The 19,160-nt window shown below is 39.3% G+C and overlaps 1 protein-coding gene across 1 annotated transcript in view; it reads right to left on the reverse strand.

Moving 5' to 3' along the window:
• Positions 1-1,904: 1,904 nt before the first annotated feature.
• CC2D2A (coiled-coil and C2 domain containing 2A) overlaps positions 1,905-19,160 on the reverse strand; it is a gene marked incomplete at its 5' end in the record, with an annotated part of 53,436 nt that continues 36,180 nt past the window's right edge. Inside the window, 13 exons of the mRNA XM_082281998.1 lie at positions 1,905-2,351; positions 3,341-3,518; positions 3,970-4,028; positions 4,646-4,768; positions 6,547-6,681; positions 8,129-8,242; positions 9,032-9,121; positions 10,559-10,762; positions 12,627-12,803; positions 15,365-15,463; positions 16,718-16,814; positions 16,934-17,043; positions 18,415-18,520. Of these exons, the coding sequence (XP_082138124.1) occupies positions 2,163-2,351; positions 3,341-3,518; positions 3,970-4,028; positions 4,646-4,768; positions 6,547-6,681; positions 8,129-8,242; positions 9,032-9,121; positions 10,559-10,762; positions 12,627-12,803; positions 15,365-15,463; positions 16,718-16,814; positions 16,934-17,043; positions 18,415-18,520 (1,681 nt within the window). The 3' untranslated portion in view covers positions 1,905-2,162. The remainder of the gene's footprint in view (positions 2,352-3,340; positions 3,519-3,969; positions 4,029-4,645; positions 4,769-6,546; positions 6,682-8,128; positions 8,243-9,031; positions 9,122-10,558; positions 10,763-12,626; positions 12,804-15,364; positions 15,464-16,717; positions 16,815-16,933; positions 17,044-18,414; positions 18,521-19,160) is intronic.

A 19,160-nucleotide genomic window follows, 5' to 3' on the forward strand; every position in this document is an offset into this window, starting at 1 on the left:
TGACATAGTAGCTTTCAAGATTCTTGGTGTCTGGGAAGTTGGTGTGTGGGCAGAGCTGGAGATTACAATAAACTGTAAGTTTTGGCACCATCTTGGTCACGCTAAACTGAAGAGTAAAGTAAGAAAACACCAGTGAGTTTAGACTTACTGTGGAGTCAGCTGGTGGTGGTTAACACTGACTGTGGGCCAGAAGCAGAATGTTCAGTGCTCAGTTGAAGCCTACAGAAGGACACCACTGATCCAGCAACTTACCTTCAGGGAAGCTGCATTGAATGTGCCCAAAGGTTGATGGATCGCCATTTTTGTGAGGCTGGCTGAGACTGTTGGTAACAATGTACGCAGTGGGCTTGCTTGTATCTATTTCCAGAACTTTCCTTTCTGAGGCTGGCAAGGTGCAGCCAGAGGTGCTTCTACTGACTGCTGGGTGGTTATTTTCTGTGCAGACTGGTAGAGACACAACTGAGGTTGGAGAGAACTGCAGGTACACTGCAGACGAAACCTGGGAGATGTCATCAGTGTTCAGCAAAGCATTATGTAATGACAGTGTACTTTCTAGTGGGGTCTGTAGAAGGGGAGGGAACCTGTGGCAGCAACCCCTGACTCTCAACTAGTCCATGAGTGCTGAGAGCTGGCCAACACTATAGTGAGGCCACTCATGATCATCTTTGAAAGGTCATGGAGATCAGGAGAGGTGGCTGAGGACTGCAAGAAAGCAAATGTCACCCTGGACTTCAAAGGAAAATTCAGGGAATGACTGGCCAGTCAGCATCACCCCTATCCGTGAAAGGTAATGGAGTATCTCTGGAGGCCATCTCTATTTGCATGGATGACAAAGGGATCAGGAATAGTCAGGATGGATTCACTGTTTGACCAACCCTCTTTCCCTCTATGATGAAACAACTGCCTGGCCAGATGAGGGGAGAGCAGTGGATACTGTCAACCCCGACTTCAGCAAAGCTTTCAACACTGTATCCCACACCGTCCTTATGGGCAGACTCAGAAGTGTGGGTTGGATGAGTGGACAGTGAGGTGAATTGAGAACTGGGGCTGAACAGCAGATCCTAGAAGGCTGCCTGTCATTAGTGGTGTCCCCCAGGGTTCAATACTGGGCTCACTTATTATTTATTCATCAGTGACTTGGATGAAGCCCAGATGCCTCCTCAGCAAGTTCACTGACAACACAAAGCTGAGAGGAGTTCTGGGCTGATCCCCTTGAGTGCTGTGCAGCCCTTCAGAAGGACCTGGGCAGGTTGGAGAGATGGCAGAAAGGAACCATCTGAAATTCAACAAAGGCAAGTTCAGGGTCCTGATGAATGCTCTTCCTAAGCTCAACCCACTGTCATTTTCATTTGGAAGAGTTTGATTAGCAAGATAACAGCAGGAAAAGGATATGTATTTATATCAGTATTAATAGCACAACTACTTACATACTAATAAGTGAATTTGATTTTTAGTAAATATTCTTTTGATAATCTTTTACTTGCAAGTGTGCTAACTTGCAGACAAGCATTTCCTACTCCTAGGTAATTTAATCAAATTCTTCTATAAAAGGAATGAGCTTCTGCTTAGGGTTTGGTATAAATATTTATTAAATCTTTCATCTTTAAATTCTTAAGAAAATTTCTTACACCTCTAAATGGTGCTGGCATTATACAGATATAAAATATAGAGTAGGATATGAAGCAGCCTCTTAAAAATTGAAGTATGGCCTTTACTGATGGCTCTTTGGTACATGAAATTTATTCATAGATAAAAATTCAGAAACTGAGGTACAGGAGAATTTTTTTATTTACAAGTGTATTTGAAGAGGAAGAAGGGCTGTAGATAAACTGACTAGCTAAAAATACTCTTGAAGAGGTGCCAAGGAAACATTTTACTCTGCACTGTCACTTATATGTGGGCATGTGTAATGCTTTTAAGAGTGTGAGGTTCCACAGGGAGCTATAAAAGACTATATAAAAATCACCTATTAGTACTGGAAATTTAAGCTGTCTGTCTCTTCCTTAGCAGTAATTAGTATCTTCAGTGGTTTTAGGGCAAATAGCTACTAAAAATCATGTTCTCATTTGATTTTTAAATACTTGGAACAGTTCAGCAGTAAGAGAAATCTTGTATTTACACCTATATAAGCAAAATTCTTGCAGGATTCTGACTGGTCTATACTACCTATTTCGCACAAGTGAAGCAACATAAATCCATATAGAGAGAACATTTTGGGGATAAGCGTGAACATACACAGCTAGAGCAAATTCAACGTTGGAAACATCAATGGTGTGAACTCCCGTGCTGTGTACAGCTTCTATTAAAGGTCTCACTTCAGAATATGGCATATGAATAGGAAAGCCAGAGACCTGGGAAAAAGAAAGAGGAAAAAAAAATGTAAGAAGAAAAGGTGAAGGCACCTGAATAAATACATAGTTTAAAGAAGTTTACATGCTGAGTAATACAGATTATCTTCTCTATTGCCAGCCTGAGGAGATGCAAGAGAAGAAACTATGTTTGTATTTTGCTAACACCTCCCTCTTTCACACACTCCAGGCAAGCTTCTGACATTTTTCCTCTTTAATTTGGTTTAAGTTCAAAGTGAAGTTATTTAGAATCCGCTAGAATAAAGTTACATTAATAAATACACAGCAGAACTTCACTGCTTTTTTGTCTTGTGGTTTTAAGTCACTGTGTTCTCCTGGCTGGGGACTTGAGCAAATGTCTCCTGCCCAACAGAATTGAAACCTCAACTCATTTTGGGGCTGGCCAGAGTTGCCAGTACTGCCACAGGTGTTCCATGTGGGAAACAGAAGGCCCTTCCAACAGCCTGGAGGAAGAATGCACCAGGCACATCAGTGGCTGCAGTAAACACATCAGTCAATTCTCTTCTGTCTTTAGAGAGTGAAGACTGAAGAAAAGCATATTGTGTGGGTTCCTGGAAGTAGACTGTGTAGCACTACTCAGCACCAGTACCAGGTTCCTACTGACCCTGAGAGCTGCTGCACCAATCAGCCCCATAGCAGCTGCTGCTGGGAGACTGCACTCGTGCGTATGTATTGGCAGTAGTGGCTATTGTGCAGCAATAAAACAACACTGCACCCAATTAACTTCACATTCTTATGTTCAGCAGAAACTTTTTATCTTCAACATTACAAATGAAATAAACCAGATCATCACTGCTTCACTCTATAAATATTACAATGGTTTATCTTTGGTATAAAATCTCTTGTGAATTTTGATAGTAGAAGAAATAACCAGCCTAGGACACTCTTCTATACCATGGAGTGGCAATACTAAATCCTAGGGATTTCACTTATTGCTTCTATGCACAAGCCGTTTATGTTCACAGGTGTACCCTGTAATCTCCCAGCTGTTTCTGCAGCTCTGCCTGATGGTCATTTTCTACATCTCTGCCTTGGTTTTGTTCCAGCAGCGGCAAAAAGTTACGGAGGGTGGAGGTGCAGTATCTGTTCCAACGTGTTGGGCGCATTGGTCTCCATTCCATAATCTTATCTTTTAGTATTTTTTCAATCCTGCAATAAGATAAGACTGGTTATTACAATTCTAGTATTAGATATCTGAACTAATCTCCCTTGGCAGACAGTACAGATTCTGAGAACCTCAGTTAAACTTACTGCTCACTAAAAGTGCAGAGAAGCCAACAAAGCTGTGTAGTAATGTTTGCATTGTCAGTGCCTGCATGGAAGGCCATGGGCTTACAATCCTCTTTTAGTTTACACCCTCTCCTCTCATCCCCCCCACAACATTTTGCTTTTTGGGAAATGGTAGAGCAATGATTGATTAGTTCTTTCTATCTCGCAATCTCTATTGAAGAAAGACAATTTTAAAAAGCCCTGAAACAATAGCTTCTGATTTTTTGGGCCGTTCTCCTGGCATTCAGAGCAGGTTTTTAGGTCTAGGCATGACTACCTAGGATTGCTTTGGTATCGGCACTGATGGCACTTGTTTTGGAGGTAGAAGTACCTGCTCTGTAGTTCCAGTGCAGCTGCCATATCTGAATGCTCATAAGTTAATTCTTCAGGCTAGCAATAAATAAAACAAATATTAAAACATGCAATCTCTTCTAGACATATAACAATGTAACTTCAGAAGTTTCTGCCTTGATGATGCTCACAGGAATTTACAATTATGCTAAAATAATATATTCCTTAACAGAGACATGATAAAAGTTTAACTAGATATTTGTGTGTAATGCTGGGGTTTTTTTCCCCCCAGTAAATTTCAACTGCTTACACCTTTGATAACTGTACAGAAATTTATGGCCTTTTACTTAGGATGTTCATACAGCTTGAAAAAATGCCTTCTTAGCCATGAGACAAAAGTCGACATTTTCTTTATAATATCAAGCTCCTACTGTAGATACATTTTTGTTAAAGATACGTCCCATTTACTTCACTGTTGTCCTGAGATCTTACATAGACAGAGGGCAAAAGCATTAATTCTGTATAAAATCAGCTTTTTGCAGTACTCCTGCTTTCATTTTTTTAAAGGAGGAAGTGGGAAATCTTTTTTAAAAACCAGTGCTATTACATAAATATACTTAACTAAAGAAGTCCAAGGAACTTAGTATCTGCTTCTTTCTACCAAGTCTGTGATGTCTCAACCCCTCAAATTGAGTTGGCAATAGATCCATCAATACCTGAATGCTGCGGAGACCAGGGAATGGCAAACTTCTTGAAAAGAAAGGCTTCCAATGTTTTGGTTTGCTGATATCAAAATTTATCCTTCCTGGGGAGTCATATTCTTGCACATTAAACCAAATCTACAAGGAAAGCAAAGCTGGTTTAGCTGTCAGCATATAATCACACCTACAGAACACATTCCACTTACATAGCAATAAAATAACTATACAATGTTAACCTCCTGTAGCAATTCTTTCTCCTGTTCTGAGCTGCATTTCTACCCCTCTGGACTGCTGCACGAGTCTTTTCTGAATTCTGATTAAATTCTTCCAAAAGCCCAGCCCAGTGCAGCTGTGGCTGTGATGCCTGGTAGCTGCTGCACCCTGGCGCCACTGCTCTTTTAAGTGTATCTTGCAGAATACAAGCAGAGGTTGCAGACACACAAGACACAGCTCCTGTGTAGATTTTGTCAGCAGGTGGAACCCATATCTCACACTCCCCTTCTTTACAGACATTCATTTTGGCCTCTGCTCCTAGTCTGGGGCGTGCAAGCACTGTAGCATTCTTGTTCAACCAACCTTTAAATGACTATTGCTAAGGCTGCAAGGTGTACCAGCAATTACTATGTAAATGTGCTAATCATGTGTGCGACCCTTTGTAACTGAGGTTCTGTGTAGATGCTTCCAGGACAGCTGGTTCTGCCCCAGTTGGATGTGAGGTGGTGTGGCTGTGGTGCAGCACACCTGCTCAGTCTCACTGAGACTGGAATTAGTTGCCTTGAAAGATACCGTGCTCTGCAGTTCAAGTCAGTGCTCAAGTCCTTAGTTGCTTCTTCCAGCAATTAACAATCGAGTTACAGTTTTCTTAACTGTAGGTTTAGTACTGCTTAAAAAACCCCCAACCAAACAACTCTGCCACTCCTCAAAATGCTTTTAGTGAAAGAACTGACTACTTTTAAAATAAATGTGCTTTAGAATATTAAATTCTCATCTAAAGTCATGATCTGTGTTTTGAATAGAACATAGAAAATTAAGTAACAAAACTCATAATGTGTGGCATTCCAAAAAACTGAGGAGCAAACTTTTAAACTCAACTTCCAGCTTCCATTCAAATAAACCCTAGGGTTCTTTTTGTAAGTTTGCCCTGTTTGCTCATTTTCAGACTTTCACACATCTTTCTACCTCATTATCCTGTCCCTATTTGTATCCCCAGAACATGTGAGATCTGGCTTCCAACCGAGTCAGGGAATGCTGCTGGCAGGGTTTCTGACCCTCCCACCACAGGCTCAACTCCCAGTCTGTGGCCTCTCCTTCACCTCCCCAGAGCAGCACAGCTCTTACAATCTCTCCGCGCACTATCTCGGAGAGTCTACAGCCACACAATGAATAATATATCATGAACATGCACTAGTATTACCTGTGTATTTGCAAATAAATGGGAAGACTTGATGCCAGGCAGAAAATCTGTATTGTTTTTGTGCCCTGAGGTGCCAGCTCTGTGTTGTGCACATTGATCCATTCAAGCTGTGCCCAGTGTCACATGGGCAACTTAAGTGACTCCTTTATACTTTGTTTCTTATTTTTCAGTCACATTTCACCTACAAACTATTATCTTTGGGGAATGACTACTCCTCAACTAAGCAGCTCTAATCTTAGGCCATCCACTCTGGGAAGCATGTAAGTAAAACTCAGTAATGAAAAATATTAACAGATCTTTTGATCCACCTAAATGCTGATTAAAAAATCTTTATTTTAAGTATCTAAAGTAGCTGAAAAACCTACTTAAGATTGAATAATATTGCTAATAAATTATAGCCTAAATATAGTTACAATGATGAACAAATGATGCCAAAGGTTAAAAAAAATCAAGTTATTGACCCTTACATGTATAGAAATGTGACAAGACGGGGCAAACTTACATTATCACAGCTGATCAGACAGTACACATTTTGTAAGGGGCAGAAAGTATCATACTGCCCATAAAAACATCCAGTACTGGGATTCCAAATTACATACTGACTTTGTTCCAAAGTTAATACATATGCAGTTGGTCCCTAGGAAAGAAAAAAATAAAGAATGTGAAAGATGTCTGAAAACTGGTTACAAGGACAATATGCTTTGTATTCTTTGGAATACTAAATTTTTACTATTGAAATTGATAGTGGTTTTTAGGGCAAACTGCTTGGAAGAATTTACAGGTTCATTACAGTTCAACACTTACATAATAATGTGGCAGAGAAATGTCAGACGTACAGAGCTCTGAGCTATTCTTAACATATAGGCTCTGAAAGTTGTCTTGTTTCAGCTACAAACAGATGTGAAATTCCACATACAGGAATGTTTACCAGATGCTGCTTCAGTACCAACACGTCCTACTTGGCTACTGCCACAGCTCTCATCCATGGGCAATCTCCGAACTGAAGGACTTGGGCAACGCACTCTGTGCCTCAGCCATCAGCCTTCCTCACAGGCATGTAAGGAATTTCCCAGCTCTCTACATTCTCTGCCAGGAATCCCTAAACTGCTCTTCCATGTTCTTGTCATCTCCTATATTGTTAAGGTATCTTGAAATACCTGGAATAAATCCCCTCCTTACAAAATGCTTTATTAATGACTAGCATCTCCATCAGACTTTGAGGGGAAGGAATGTATCTGAGTACCTGTTCCTGTCACTGCAGTATCTCAGAATGTGCTTAAAAAAACAGCTTGGACAGAAATTTTTACCAAAATTCTCTGCAGCAAAACTTTCACATGTACATAGAAATTTGCATAATAAACAGTTACCACCTTTTTGAAAAGAGCAGTATTGGTTACTTGGAAATCTGAGTGCTTCCCTGAGAACAAAGGCATCTCCCAAGGGGCAAAACAACCTCAGTGTTTCAGTTCTGGGCCAGTCTGAGACAAACTGCTGCCACAGTGGCTCCCAGCAGCCCAAGGCAGAGCAGACACTGCCTGCATTACAGTGGGCAGAGGGAGAGGGACTTGTCCAGCCTGAACCAATCTATCTTTGCTATTGCTGCAGCTCTGCCATCAGCCAGAGAGAGAATCAGCATATGTGTGTGACCATTAACAATCCCTGGCCTGCCCCTAGCCCTCTCCTATAATCTCTGAACCTGTACCAAATCCCACACAAACTCTGTCACAGTCCTTGTATCCATGACTGAGCCACTATGAAGGGACTGTCTCCATCAATTTGTCCTGGATGCACCATTTATACAAGCCAAAATCAAATCAAGGGTTACAGATACCTGGTACTGTATTATGATGACAACTACTACGAGTTTAAGCATGGAAACAGAGGTCCAGGAAAAAACCCAGACATATACTAAAATATACTTTCAATTTTTTATTTGCTTCTCTAAAAAGAATCAGTTCTCAGCACCAATGTTTAGATAATATCCTGGAAAAACATCCCAGCAATAAACAACTATCCATTGCTGAGGGCCAAAGACTTCACAGAATAAAAGTTAATACTTAGGCCAAATGAAAGAATCTTCTTACCTCAGGAATAGCATTTCCAATGATAAGCCAGGCTTTTTTCCCCATACCAAGAAAATAATTACACAAGAGCACGGCGTGTTCTTCCTCATCTCCCGCCAGAAGATAAAGAAATTGCTAATTGAGGTATTAAGAAAAAAAAAAAAAAAAGGTCTTTCTAAGCAGTTACCAACTTAGAACATTTGATAATGTTTCTTAACACATCTGAAGCAAGGAGTCCTCTCAGATCTTTGCAACTTATCTTTACTGTTTATTGGTCACTGCTTCAACACACAGGATGAAGAGTTAATGGTGTGAGAACCCATGAGACCTGAGATTTTATTACAAGAACCAGGGTCTTTGTCTTTTTTAGAAAGACAATTTTTCAGGAAAGTTCTGAGATGATAAAAACTTCAACTGTGATCAACAATGTCTGCCGTTATTCTCTAAATGACAGGATTTATGTGACAGGGAAGGCTAAACATCCCATTATTGCTGACACTACATGCAATGTCTTTTTTGCAGTTCCTTGGAATGACAATGATCCATTTTAAGTCTAGTTGTAAAGTCTCCATCAATCAGCATCCCTTCACTTGCACAGGACTATGACATTATGGACTGGTTTATAACAGAAAAAACGGGAGATGCTTTAAAGCCCTAAGGTATTCTTAGCTACTTTCAACCTATCAAAGATAACAGTTTTGGCTCAGATCAGAATGAGCAACTTTTTTCAAACTTTGGTCCTTATTCTTTGAAATAAATGTCTCAAAGAAAAATAGTCCTCACACTAACAGAATCACAGAATAATTTAGGTCTGAAGGGACCTCAAGAGCTAATCTACTACAACCTCCCCCCAAAAACAGTGGCCACTAGGATGCTACATCACATTCAAGAGGATAAAGAACTTCTGTTTAATGCGTTGCTTACATCTGATGTACTCCATAAATCACAAATTCCAGCAAATGACACACTATCTGGCAAAAAAGGAATCAAAGCAACATATCGAGCCACCAGTTCCTGCAAGAAAACAAAACAGAGCAAGTCATCCTTTAATTCATAATATTCTGGTGTTATTATACTAGATGTGAAGAATATTGCTGTTTCCACTCAATAACAAAACACTGAATAACCTCATTACAGTAGCAGTTAGCTGTCAGAGACTGAAATATTATAGTTTATGACTTAAACATTTTCTTAAAGGACTTTTAAAACTTTATTACAAAAGCTGCAAAGAAGACTATCACACCCTGACCGAGGCCTTACACTGCTCACTGATGAAGATAAGATAAAGTAACAGGGGCTGGGGACATTCACAAAGCACAGGCTTAACACCTCCAAGGTGGAGAGACCACAGCCCCAGGGCTATCAGCTGCCAGGCTCACACAGACCCTCCACCAACGTGTGGGGGGAGGAGAGGCTCTGGGTATCTGGGAAAAGCCTGTGGTCAGAGGTGCAGTGACTGCCCATCCTCCCCTGTGCAGGGGAGCCCAGCTGAGGGGTCCTCACGGGGGGGGAAGCTTATCCACAGCAGAAGGGGTGACATGGCCCATCACAGGGGCCCCCCTCAAAGGGGTCCCCAGACCCCGCACCAGAGCACCAGAGATGATGCAACAGAGCCTCAGTGTTGCAAGGGACAGTGTCAAGCCAGCCCCTGCAAGAGGAGGCACGTGGGTGTTCCCACCTGGCCCAAAGTGTACATTAATCCACGAGGTTCTGCACTCTTTGGCGTGTGGTGTGCTGGCGTGTGGCGGCGTGGCGGAGCCTGTGGCGGCGTGGCCACGGCAGCGACGGGGGACCCTCACCCCAGCAGAGCAGATGGAGGGGAGCAACGAGACATCATTGGGACCCTTGGATGCTTCCACCTAACCCCTGTCACCTCTCCCTGTCCCCCCATCCCCCACGCACACTTCTTTTCCTTCTCTCTTTCTTTTCTCTTCCCTTCTCTTTGCCTCTTTTACTATTAAATAAAATACATCCATTTTTTGGCATCAACATCTAACCTCGTTTGGTTTTAATCACATTTCTGGGAATATTTTGAACCTTCTAAGTTCTTTCCGGTTTATGCACAGAGACTTAGCTTTCTTTGCTTTTCTGGGTTTAAACTGGATCGTAACATTAGCTCATTTTAGAACTTGTATCAAAGACTGATATGATTAACTGCCATTGAGGTTTGGCATAATTCTTTGTCTTTTAAAGGATAATACTCATTAATATATTTACTTTTTTCCCCGAGAAGACAAATAGTATTTTACAGTATCATTGCAGTTGGATTTACCGTGTATTACACATAGTCACTCTACTTTATTTTGTACTGTAGTTTTTCCTTTGCAAAAGGTGTAGCTGTACAGGAGAGACACAAAGCTGGGATTTGCTTATGTGCACATGCACAGGCAAACAAACAAACATCTTGAAAGCTGTATCCCAGAGACTTTACAAGCTTTTCTCAGTACTTACTGCTGCTGTTTGAGATCTATTTGGGACAGCATCAAGAAGCTCCTGTGGTGGATTCAGAGGTTTGATATATCTGGTAATAAAAACTGTTTTCCCATCAAGGTCAATTACAGTTGTTAGGCACTGGCGGGTTGGAAACTTTGATGTACATTCAGCTTCATATTTTTCTGCTGCCTGGAGCAGTTTCTCATCTTCTTGGGTATCAAGCTTCAAAAGACAGTAGAATTTATACAAAAGCAGTTTTATTTATAGTTTGGACTTAAGCCTTTACTATATTTGGCCATATTTCACCACTTAAATTCTTTCCTAATAGCATTTTTAACTTGCCTTGTAGTAAAAAGTTTTACTTACAGACATGTAAGAAAGGTCAAGGCAATGGAAAATCACGTAATTTGCATTTACTTATGAATGCCCATAATGATCTATACGTATAAGCTGGCTTTATTAAAGCACTGAAAAATGCAGTGAAAGTTATGGCCAAGTAACACTGTGGGGATAAGGATGTACCACCACATATTAAGTCAAAAGGAAACAATTATGGTTAGGTACTAATCCTATGTGCTATTCCCATAGCACTCCATTAAAACCACAATTGACATCATGCATAAAATCCCAGTGATTATTATATAAATAATACTGCAACAACTCTGCTCAATGCCAAAATATTTGCAGAGAAGGTTCAAGTGATTTTCAGATGAATCCTTTTAATTCAGAGGTGTCTAAAATTTCCACATTTTTTAAATGAGATTTTTCAGAAGCAAGTGTAGGACTCAAAAGCACATATTAATTATAAAACAATGACAATTATTTTGTCATGTTACCTAAGATGTCATCTTTTAAAGGTATTAGGATTGGTCAAAATTATCTACTTAGAATTCCTTGTATACTTCTAGTGGTGCAGACAATTAAAGTTCATCCTTCATAATATTTTTGTTTAAAATAAGCCACTTTTGTCATTTGTTACTCTTCTCAAACTAACCTGAGGTGGAACAGCTGGGCGCTGGCCTGCAGCTAGACCTCCAAGATAGCAGAGAAGTCACACAGTGGTGATTCTTTCAACCACAATTAACAGCAGAAAAGTACAGCCTCTGGCACATTATAAATTTAAATATAGCAATTTACTGCAAATATTACTGGCAAATAAACAATTACTATGTCACAGTCAAGTAACACAAACTGCAAAAAGGTTGCTGAATGGCACAACCCCAAGCTAAATCTTAACCTGGGAACAACACGAATATCTCAACTGATTTGTTAATATTGTACCTTCTTAAGCATTTCATTCATCTATATAGAGGTTCAGGAAGGACAGCAGAAAAGAGAGGAAAAATAAGTAAAGAAACAAAAAAGATATAATAAAATTAAAGTAAAATTATGCTTAGCATCCTAAAACACTACACAAGCATTTCAAATTATCTGCAGGCCAGGAATAGGAAGAAAGGATGGCAAATTATTTAGTTAGTTATTTTCATTTTACGGCAAATGCTTTCTATAATAAGTGCACGTGTTGCATCTGGAGAGCTGCAGCAAAGAATTGTAACAACTATTGTTGTTAGTCTATGGCACTTCTGGTTTACTAATGAAACTGAAAAAAATAGCAGCTGCTGTTTAGAAATTATCTTCAAGATCTGGAGGCATGCGTGAAGCCATAAATAATAAATGCTCATTTGAACAGTATAAACACAGAAGCAAGAAAATACTCTTTGCACCTGCCATCTCCTTTTTGTTCACTGTTCACAAATACTCACATGAATGCCTTGCTGTTTACAAAAGTACAGGGAAAAACTACCTGCTCACAGATATGAATGCAAATTTGCTTTCTCTTAAGACTAAAATTAGATACCTGAGCAAAGTTATTTCTCATGCATTAAGTGCACATCTCACTTAATGGTGCATCTAATTAAATTGAACTGAGATAAAAAATCTGAAATAAACCACTCCAAATTTGTATGAAGGTCCTGTACTTGCATTCATCTGCTTTGGTACTCTAAGGAGACCTATTAATATGCATCTCAAGAACTGCACCACTGGAAACAATGAGCAAGAGTATGATGAATTACTGATTAGTTACCTTCTCTCTGACAGACTCTCCGGGGATGAGCTGTGGTTCAGTGGTAATAAACAGTGTTATATATGAGCCCTCGCTCAGATTTCGCACAGAATCATAACCTCTCTCCATTCCCAGGTTCTTTTCTTTGCTGTAGCCAAGGAGGACTGGAGGAATATTGACCTTAAATGTACCATCAATCTACAATAGATATAGAGAAATATTTCTCATTAAAAGCAGAAGTTCCCTCTCACATAAATTTGCTACTTGTGTCCACATATTTTCTTCCTTTGATTGTTATTTTAAGCTACAAAATAATAAAATGAGAGAATATGATATTTATGTTGATTAACTGTGGGGAAAACACGAGATATCATATTGTTAAATATATTAATCACAACTTGATTTCAGCCTCTCTTGCATATTATGAACACTAATATTCAATAAAATGGAAATCATATACACTAGTTCACAGAGAAAGAAAAGAGTGCCAGCCTTTCACTATTTTTCTTTCAAACAGCAAACTCTACATAGCTCTATTTACCTGGAAAAATGAAAAATTGGCAAAATATGGGTTGCAGGACTGTGCTTCTCAAGGCAGTAGCAGACCAAGGGGTCTTTGCCTATGAGTGACATGGGAATGATTTCCAGCATCTCAGAGATGGAACCCCCTTCCATGCAGAACCTATTGATGCTTCTTGGGTGGAACTGGAACTGGGCCCATTTTTCCAGCTTCCCCACAGAAGTACCCTGACAGACTCACCAGCCCTTTGCAGCTCCCTCTGCCACCACAAACAGAGAATAAGGTCTTTCTGAAGGGCTGGGTGAGACAAGAGATGGCAGGCTGCGCACTTGCTTGGGCAGGTTTCAACAGTGAAAGTACCCAGTTTTAGGAGAAAAAAATTAAGCTCCTGATTCAGACACAGTTAAGGCAACTGCCACCAGAAAGGGTATCTTCAGTGGATGTGGAAAATGAACAGATGACTCACTGGCATGGCTCATCAAACATTTAAGAACAAAATTAAGTTTTGATGAGGAGAAAACGAAATATATCACTCAAAATTTCTGCTGCAGTATATTAGAACAGGATGATAAAATGCTTCATTTGCTACTGAAATTTAATTGCTAGATGCACCTTGATACAACCACTGTGCTGATCAGGCTTTTTCAAATTCCATATGAAATCCTGTTCAAGTGCAAAGAATCTCTACTGCTGGAAAGATCTATGCAAGCACTCACACTATGCTTAGGCAATCACAAACTCCAACACCTCCTCAAAGGAGTCAGAAGTGTATCTGACAGGAATTCTGGAGCTACTCTGGTTCTACAACAGAACGACCAAGAAGAAGTATGAAGAACAGAGGCTGACATCAGTATGGGAAATCCTTAGAGATGTATTGTGGATGGTGGTTGTGTCCTTCAATACATATTGGTAAGCAGTCTGTTAAAATGTTAAGTCTGCCCATTAAATCTCACACTTCTCAGGTGAATTTCATTCATTCAACATGGAACAATTCCCTAAAAATGAGCATCGGATCTTGTTGTTTCTTGTTTGTTGACCTATAGCAATGGTGGTCACATTACGTGACATTGTCTGCACAGGATGGCCAAGGACTCATGAAAAGAGGATCAGACCTTACTACTTACACCTTCTTTAAAATCAGTGTGAGCTTCATTATATGGGGAACCACAACCCTCAAAGAGATAAATTAACTGATTAACCTCCCAAGCTGAAGAGAGCATATTATTAATGATCTAGCAGAAACAAGTGGACTAAGCCTGGTTAGACATACACTGTCCAAAATTCCTCAGCAATGAAAAGAATCCCATGCTTTCCTGAATCCCACGACAATTACGTTGTTATGCCTTGCAGACAGCCCAAGAAAACCACTTTGATCACCAAGCACTGCACTTAAATTAAATGAGACTCCTCTAGATTTACCCTCCACCCAAAGAATCTGGGAGGCTCTTGAAGTCCTTAAGGTTCTGAGAAGTGCCCCATACAGCCAGAAAAGAGCAAATGAATGTGTTGTTAGGAATGCAACTGATGTCTCAGTTTCTTACTTCATGAAGATTCTGACTTTTGTGAGAAGATGATTTGATCTACACATAAAAGCACCTGCCACGCAGAGGAAGTCCTACAGCACTATTACAATGGAATAGGACTATCAATGGAAAGAATTAGTTTCCTTATACTCAGCCCAGGATGAGCGGCTGGACAAAAAAAGTCTTTCCTCTGTGAAGAAGTGAATGTTTTACTATTACTCCCATGACTAACTGTTGCTATTTCTTGAAGAAAGCTTCCCTTTAAAAGTTCTAAAAATAGAAGAAAGAAGGGATTGGGAGAGGCAAAGGTGAAAATCTGGTGATTCATGAGAAGTGTGAAAAAAAAGTTTGGTCAGATTTCCTCACCTACCTAGGTGATTCTATTCCTAGTTCATCTGTCAGAGTTGTGCAGTACTAGAGACCTCAAAAGCCACTGCGTCTTAAAAATCTGTGCTTTTAACCTTGCTACTGAAGGAAGCCAGGCTGCAGTGTCACTGTTGAGTACATTTTGTTTATCCCTTCTCCCTTCAAAACCTTGAACTACTGGCAAATACTCACCAAATCTGTCAAAAAAATCCCAGTGGTTTCAAAGACATCTTCAAACAATTCCATAAAAATAAACTAACAATTACAAAGAATATAATTAAATCCGACATTCCATTTCCAGCCCTTTTCCATTCTCAGTTCTGTATTTTACTTCAAGTAAAATCACTTACCCTTGCTTGAAAATATATGGTAGTAAACGGAATCTTAACACATCCCAGCCAGTGTCTCTCAATACGAGTGTGGATTTCACTTCCTCTTTCACGATCATCCTATTAAAAAGTTGCCCAACATAACACTTTGTAAGACAGCTTCACTTCCTTTAATTCAATCAACAATTTAATCAAGGCATTAATAAAAATTCTGTATTAAAAATTTTCTGTAAGTATCAGTTCCATTATTAGTGCAGCAGAATTATTCTGCACACCTTTCAGGCACACCAGATGCTGAAAACGTAAGCACATCACAGTCCATAATACAATGTGCTTGCACTTGAGGGTTCAAGTCCTCTATAACCTGATGAAGAACTTAAAAAGTCTGACAAGGAGTCCACAAGAGTCTTCTCAGACAAAGTAAATGAAGCTCTGGTCTTCTAATGCAGTATTTTACTTGTATTTAGTAAAGCTTTTTGAAGTTAAAATGGTATGAAAATCTAACTAAACCCTGTGAAATGGAAAAACTGTTTTCATGTGTACTGCCTATCAGAGATTTCCAAATCTTGTATGATCAGCCCAGAACTTATTTTAAGAAAAAAACCTCTAGAATGACATCCAAATTTCAAGAGTGTAGCTTTCTTCCTTCTGCTTCATCAAGTATCATTTCAGTTTTGAGGACAGAATTCTGTTCTCAGTGAAATGTGTGCATTATTTATTTTTGGGTTATGTTTTCAAGATTTTTGAGTGCTGCTATTTTTGTATATGCTGAATTGACTAGGAAAGCTTTGATTGGATTCAACAGGGGAAGGAGTTATGCCCACACTGAGAGCTTACAAAAATTTCTTGTTACTAGTACTTGCAATTTTTGTCTCATTCAAATCAATTAATGCATACAACCAATAGACGGTTTGGGGTTTTTTTATTATTTCACCAAAGAGCTTGTAAAACAAGATGAGACAAAGTGTAACAAAATAGTTAGTAAAAAATACAAGAACTGGATCACTCATATGGAATGAAGTAAAAAGTTCTGATTAAGGTTAAGAACAGAATTCCGATTACAATTCATGATGCCTCTCAATTTTAGGATCTCCAATTCCATTAAATATCAGTAAAGCATACTACATACATGTGTTCAACTCTAGCAGCATTTTACGTGGTACAAGCTGAATATGTACAAAGGTTAGCACTGTAAAAATTTCTCCCTCTACAACCTTGCAGTATTGACTAGATATAAAATCATAAGGAATGATAAAAGAGAGAAGAGAGAAGGACAAGAGGGGGAAAGTTATTACATGGAAAAGTCTTGTTCTGTCAACTTCAAAAAGCTCACAATGTTCTGTAATGTACAGTGTCCTTCAATTATGAACTCACCTCTACAGCATCATGAAGTACTTCATCAAAAACATTAATGAAGACTTCGTCTTTTACTGACTGCAAACTGTGGGTGCTGTAGTCACCATCAGGAGCTCTGAAGAGGTTAAAGAAATCAAAAAAGTGATTTGAACAGTACAGGAAAATGTGGATAAATTTGCATGCTCAAATTAAGTTATTATTAATCAGAAATAATTTGGTTTCATTTTGCCATACCTAAATGGAAGCTCAAGTTCCTCATTCCAGCTGGGGCTTGGACCTTCTGCTGTTGTTGTGCGACAGACTGTTCGCTGAAAAGAAACTTCTACAAAAGGACGGACCAAAACCTATAAACAGGTATCGAAACAAAGGAAACAGACCTCTGTGGAAATTCATAAGAGCACATTAAATTACATATTTAATGTATTTAGAAAAATATAATTTTTGGTGATCAGGCTGGTCTAGCCCAGATATAACTTTATACACCTTAAATATTGCATTTCATGGACTTCTAAGCATTTATGAAGCTTTTAAAAATATTTTATACACTACCATTTCCAAAAGTTTATGTGTACTCAGAATACTTGACGTATTTATATGCACTGACAAAACCACATTTTCTCCTGAGAATGAAAAAGCCACAGGCTATCTAATCAAGGAAAGTAACTGAAACAGAACATGTGATGCAGCCACCAGTGGAAAAAAGCACACTCGTATCCTCTTATCTGTAATCCAAGAAGCCTACAGCCACAATCCTGGCTGTCCCTGAAACTGGCTCCTATGCCAGATAAGCAACTTCATTTAGACAAAGCAAACCCCTAATGTGATTAAAAATGCCTTCATTAACATTCAAATTCATATGCCAGAACCTTTTCTACATTTCAAAAAGCTGTAATTTTGAAGGAAAATCATAAGAAAACGAGGAAAAAACCCTGAAGGTCTTTCATCTTCATTCAGAAGGATGCTGAATTTAGTTCTAAATAGCAAGCAATTGTAGTTTTAGTGTCAGCCATAAGAATGGCTGTGCTGGTTTAGACTACGAGTGTACTGGACCCAAAGTGAAAACAGCCAGCAGCCAACATATACAGAAGAGTAAGAACTGAGCAAGCATAGATGATATTTTCTCCTATTACTCTCCCAGACCTCAAACATTTTCAGATGAAAGACTTTTCTAAATTTGTAATGATTTTTCTATTAAGTAACTCCCAATGGATCACTCTTCCAAATACTTGTTTAATACCCACTTCAGCACAAACAAACCTCTTTCATCTGCAATACATGTAAGCAACTTCTCTGGGCACCAACCAGCTGCTGAATGAAGAACCACAACCTTCTTTTGAAGCTTGGTTTTGAATCTAACTCCTACCAGCTTCCTTTGCCCATCACTCACATTTGTACTTGTAGTGCCAGGAAGTAGTCAATCCCTATCCAGTGTCTACATGATTCGTGATTTTGTGCCTTTCTACCATATTCCTTCTCCTCCACTTGCAGTTACGGGTGTTCTGGCTGAAAGCCCCACTATTTTTCACTGGGCAGTAGCTGTTCCATGTATCTGACATCACCTTCTCTGAACCTTTTGCAGCTTTACTCTCTTTTTGGAGATCAAGGAGTGGGCAAGGCAACCTTGCCAATAGGTATGTTTCTGAGGGTGAATGCTACTGTCTGTGGAAAAGAGGAATGCTCACAGCTTCACAGAATATGTCCATTTTGTAATATACCTGGTTGAATGCCCAATCTGGGCTATTAGGTGGGCTTTGAGCTGACGGAGAAGCTGCAAACATCTCATTAAAGGACCTTGAAGATTTCGATGGCTGTTGAAGTTTGCTGCAAGAGGAAACAGACAACAACCAGGGAAGACAGAAAATTCATTACAAAATATGAATCCCTCACATTCTCTAATAGCCATACAGAATTTTGGAAATACTCCTGATGGTTTTGTTACAATTTTAAGCTTTGGAAGATATTTATTTGATCAAATAATACAAATAAAATGCCAGAAAGGGCTACCGAGTATATACTTCTTACAAGCCTCGTTGCAGAAGAGTACTTTGTGCCCGGAGGCTCTCTTTTCTGAAGTGCTTATCAACTGCAGACTTTTTTTTGCCTACCCCGCACAATCTCTTTGAGCTACAGGTTTTTAAGTTCAAGTAGCTGAATCCCTGCAGAATTTGTGAACAGTGTAGATCTTATGGTATTCAGGCACAGCCTCTATGGCAAAAAAGAATCCATATGAATACTACGGTTTCGTCGACCCATGTGTGAAGTAAAAGAAAATAAATGTTAAAACATTTATTTTTATAGTACATCCACATAACTTTTTTTGTGATAACATCACATTACAGACTATAAAAGAGTAACTATTCATGTAGAAGCAGCTTGAATTTTTAATCTTCTTTTTCCTGTCAGTGAATTGCTTTTCTCAGTATCAACTTATTAACAGGAACAACAGAACCTGTAATACAGT

This window comes from Coloeus monedula, assembly GCF_965178545.1.
Source record: "Coloeus monedula genome assembly, chromosome: 5".
Lineage (NCBI taxonomy): Eukaryota > Metazoa > Chordata > Aves > Passeriformes > Corvidae > Coloeus > Coloeus monedula.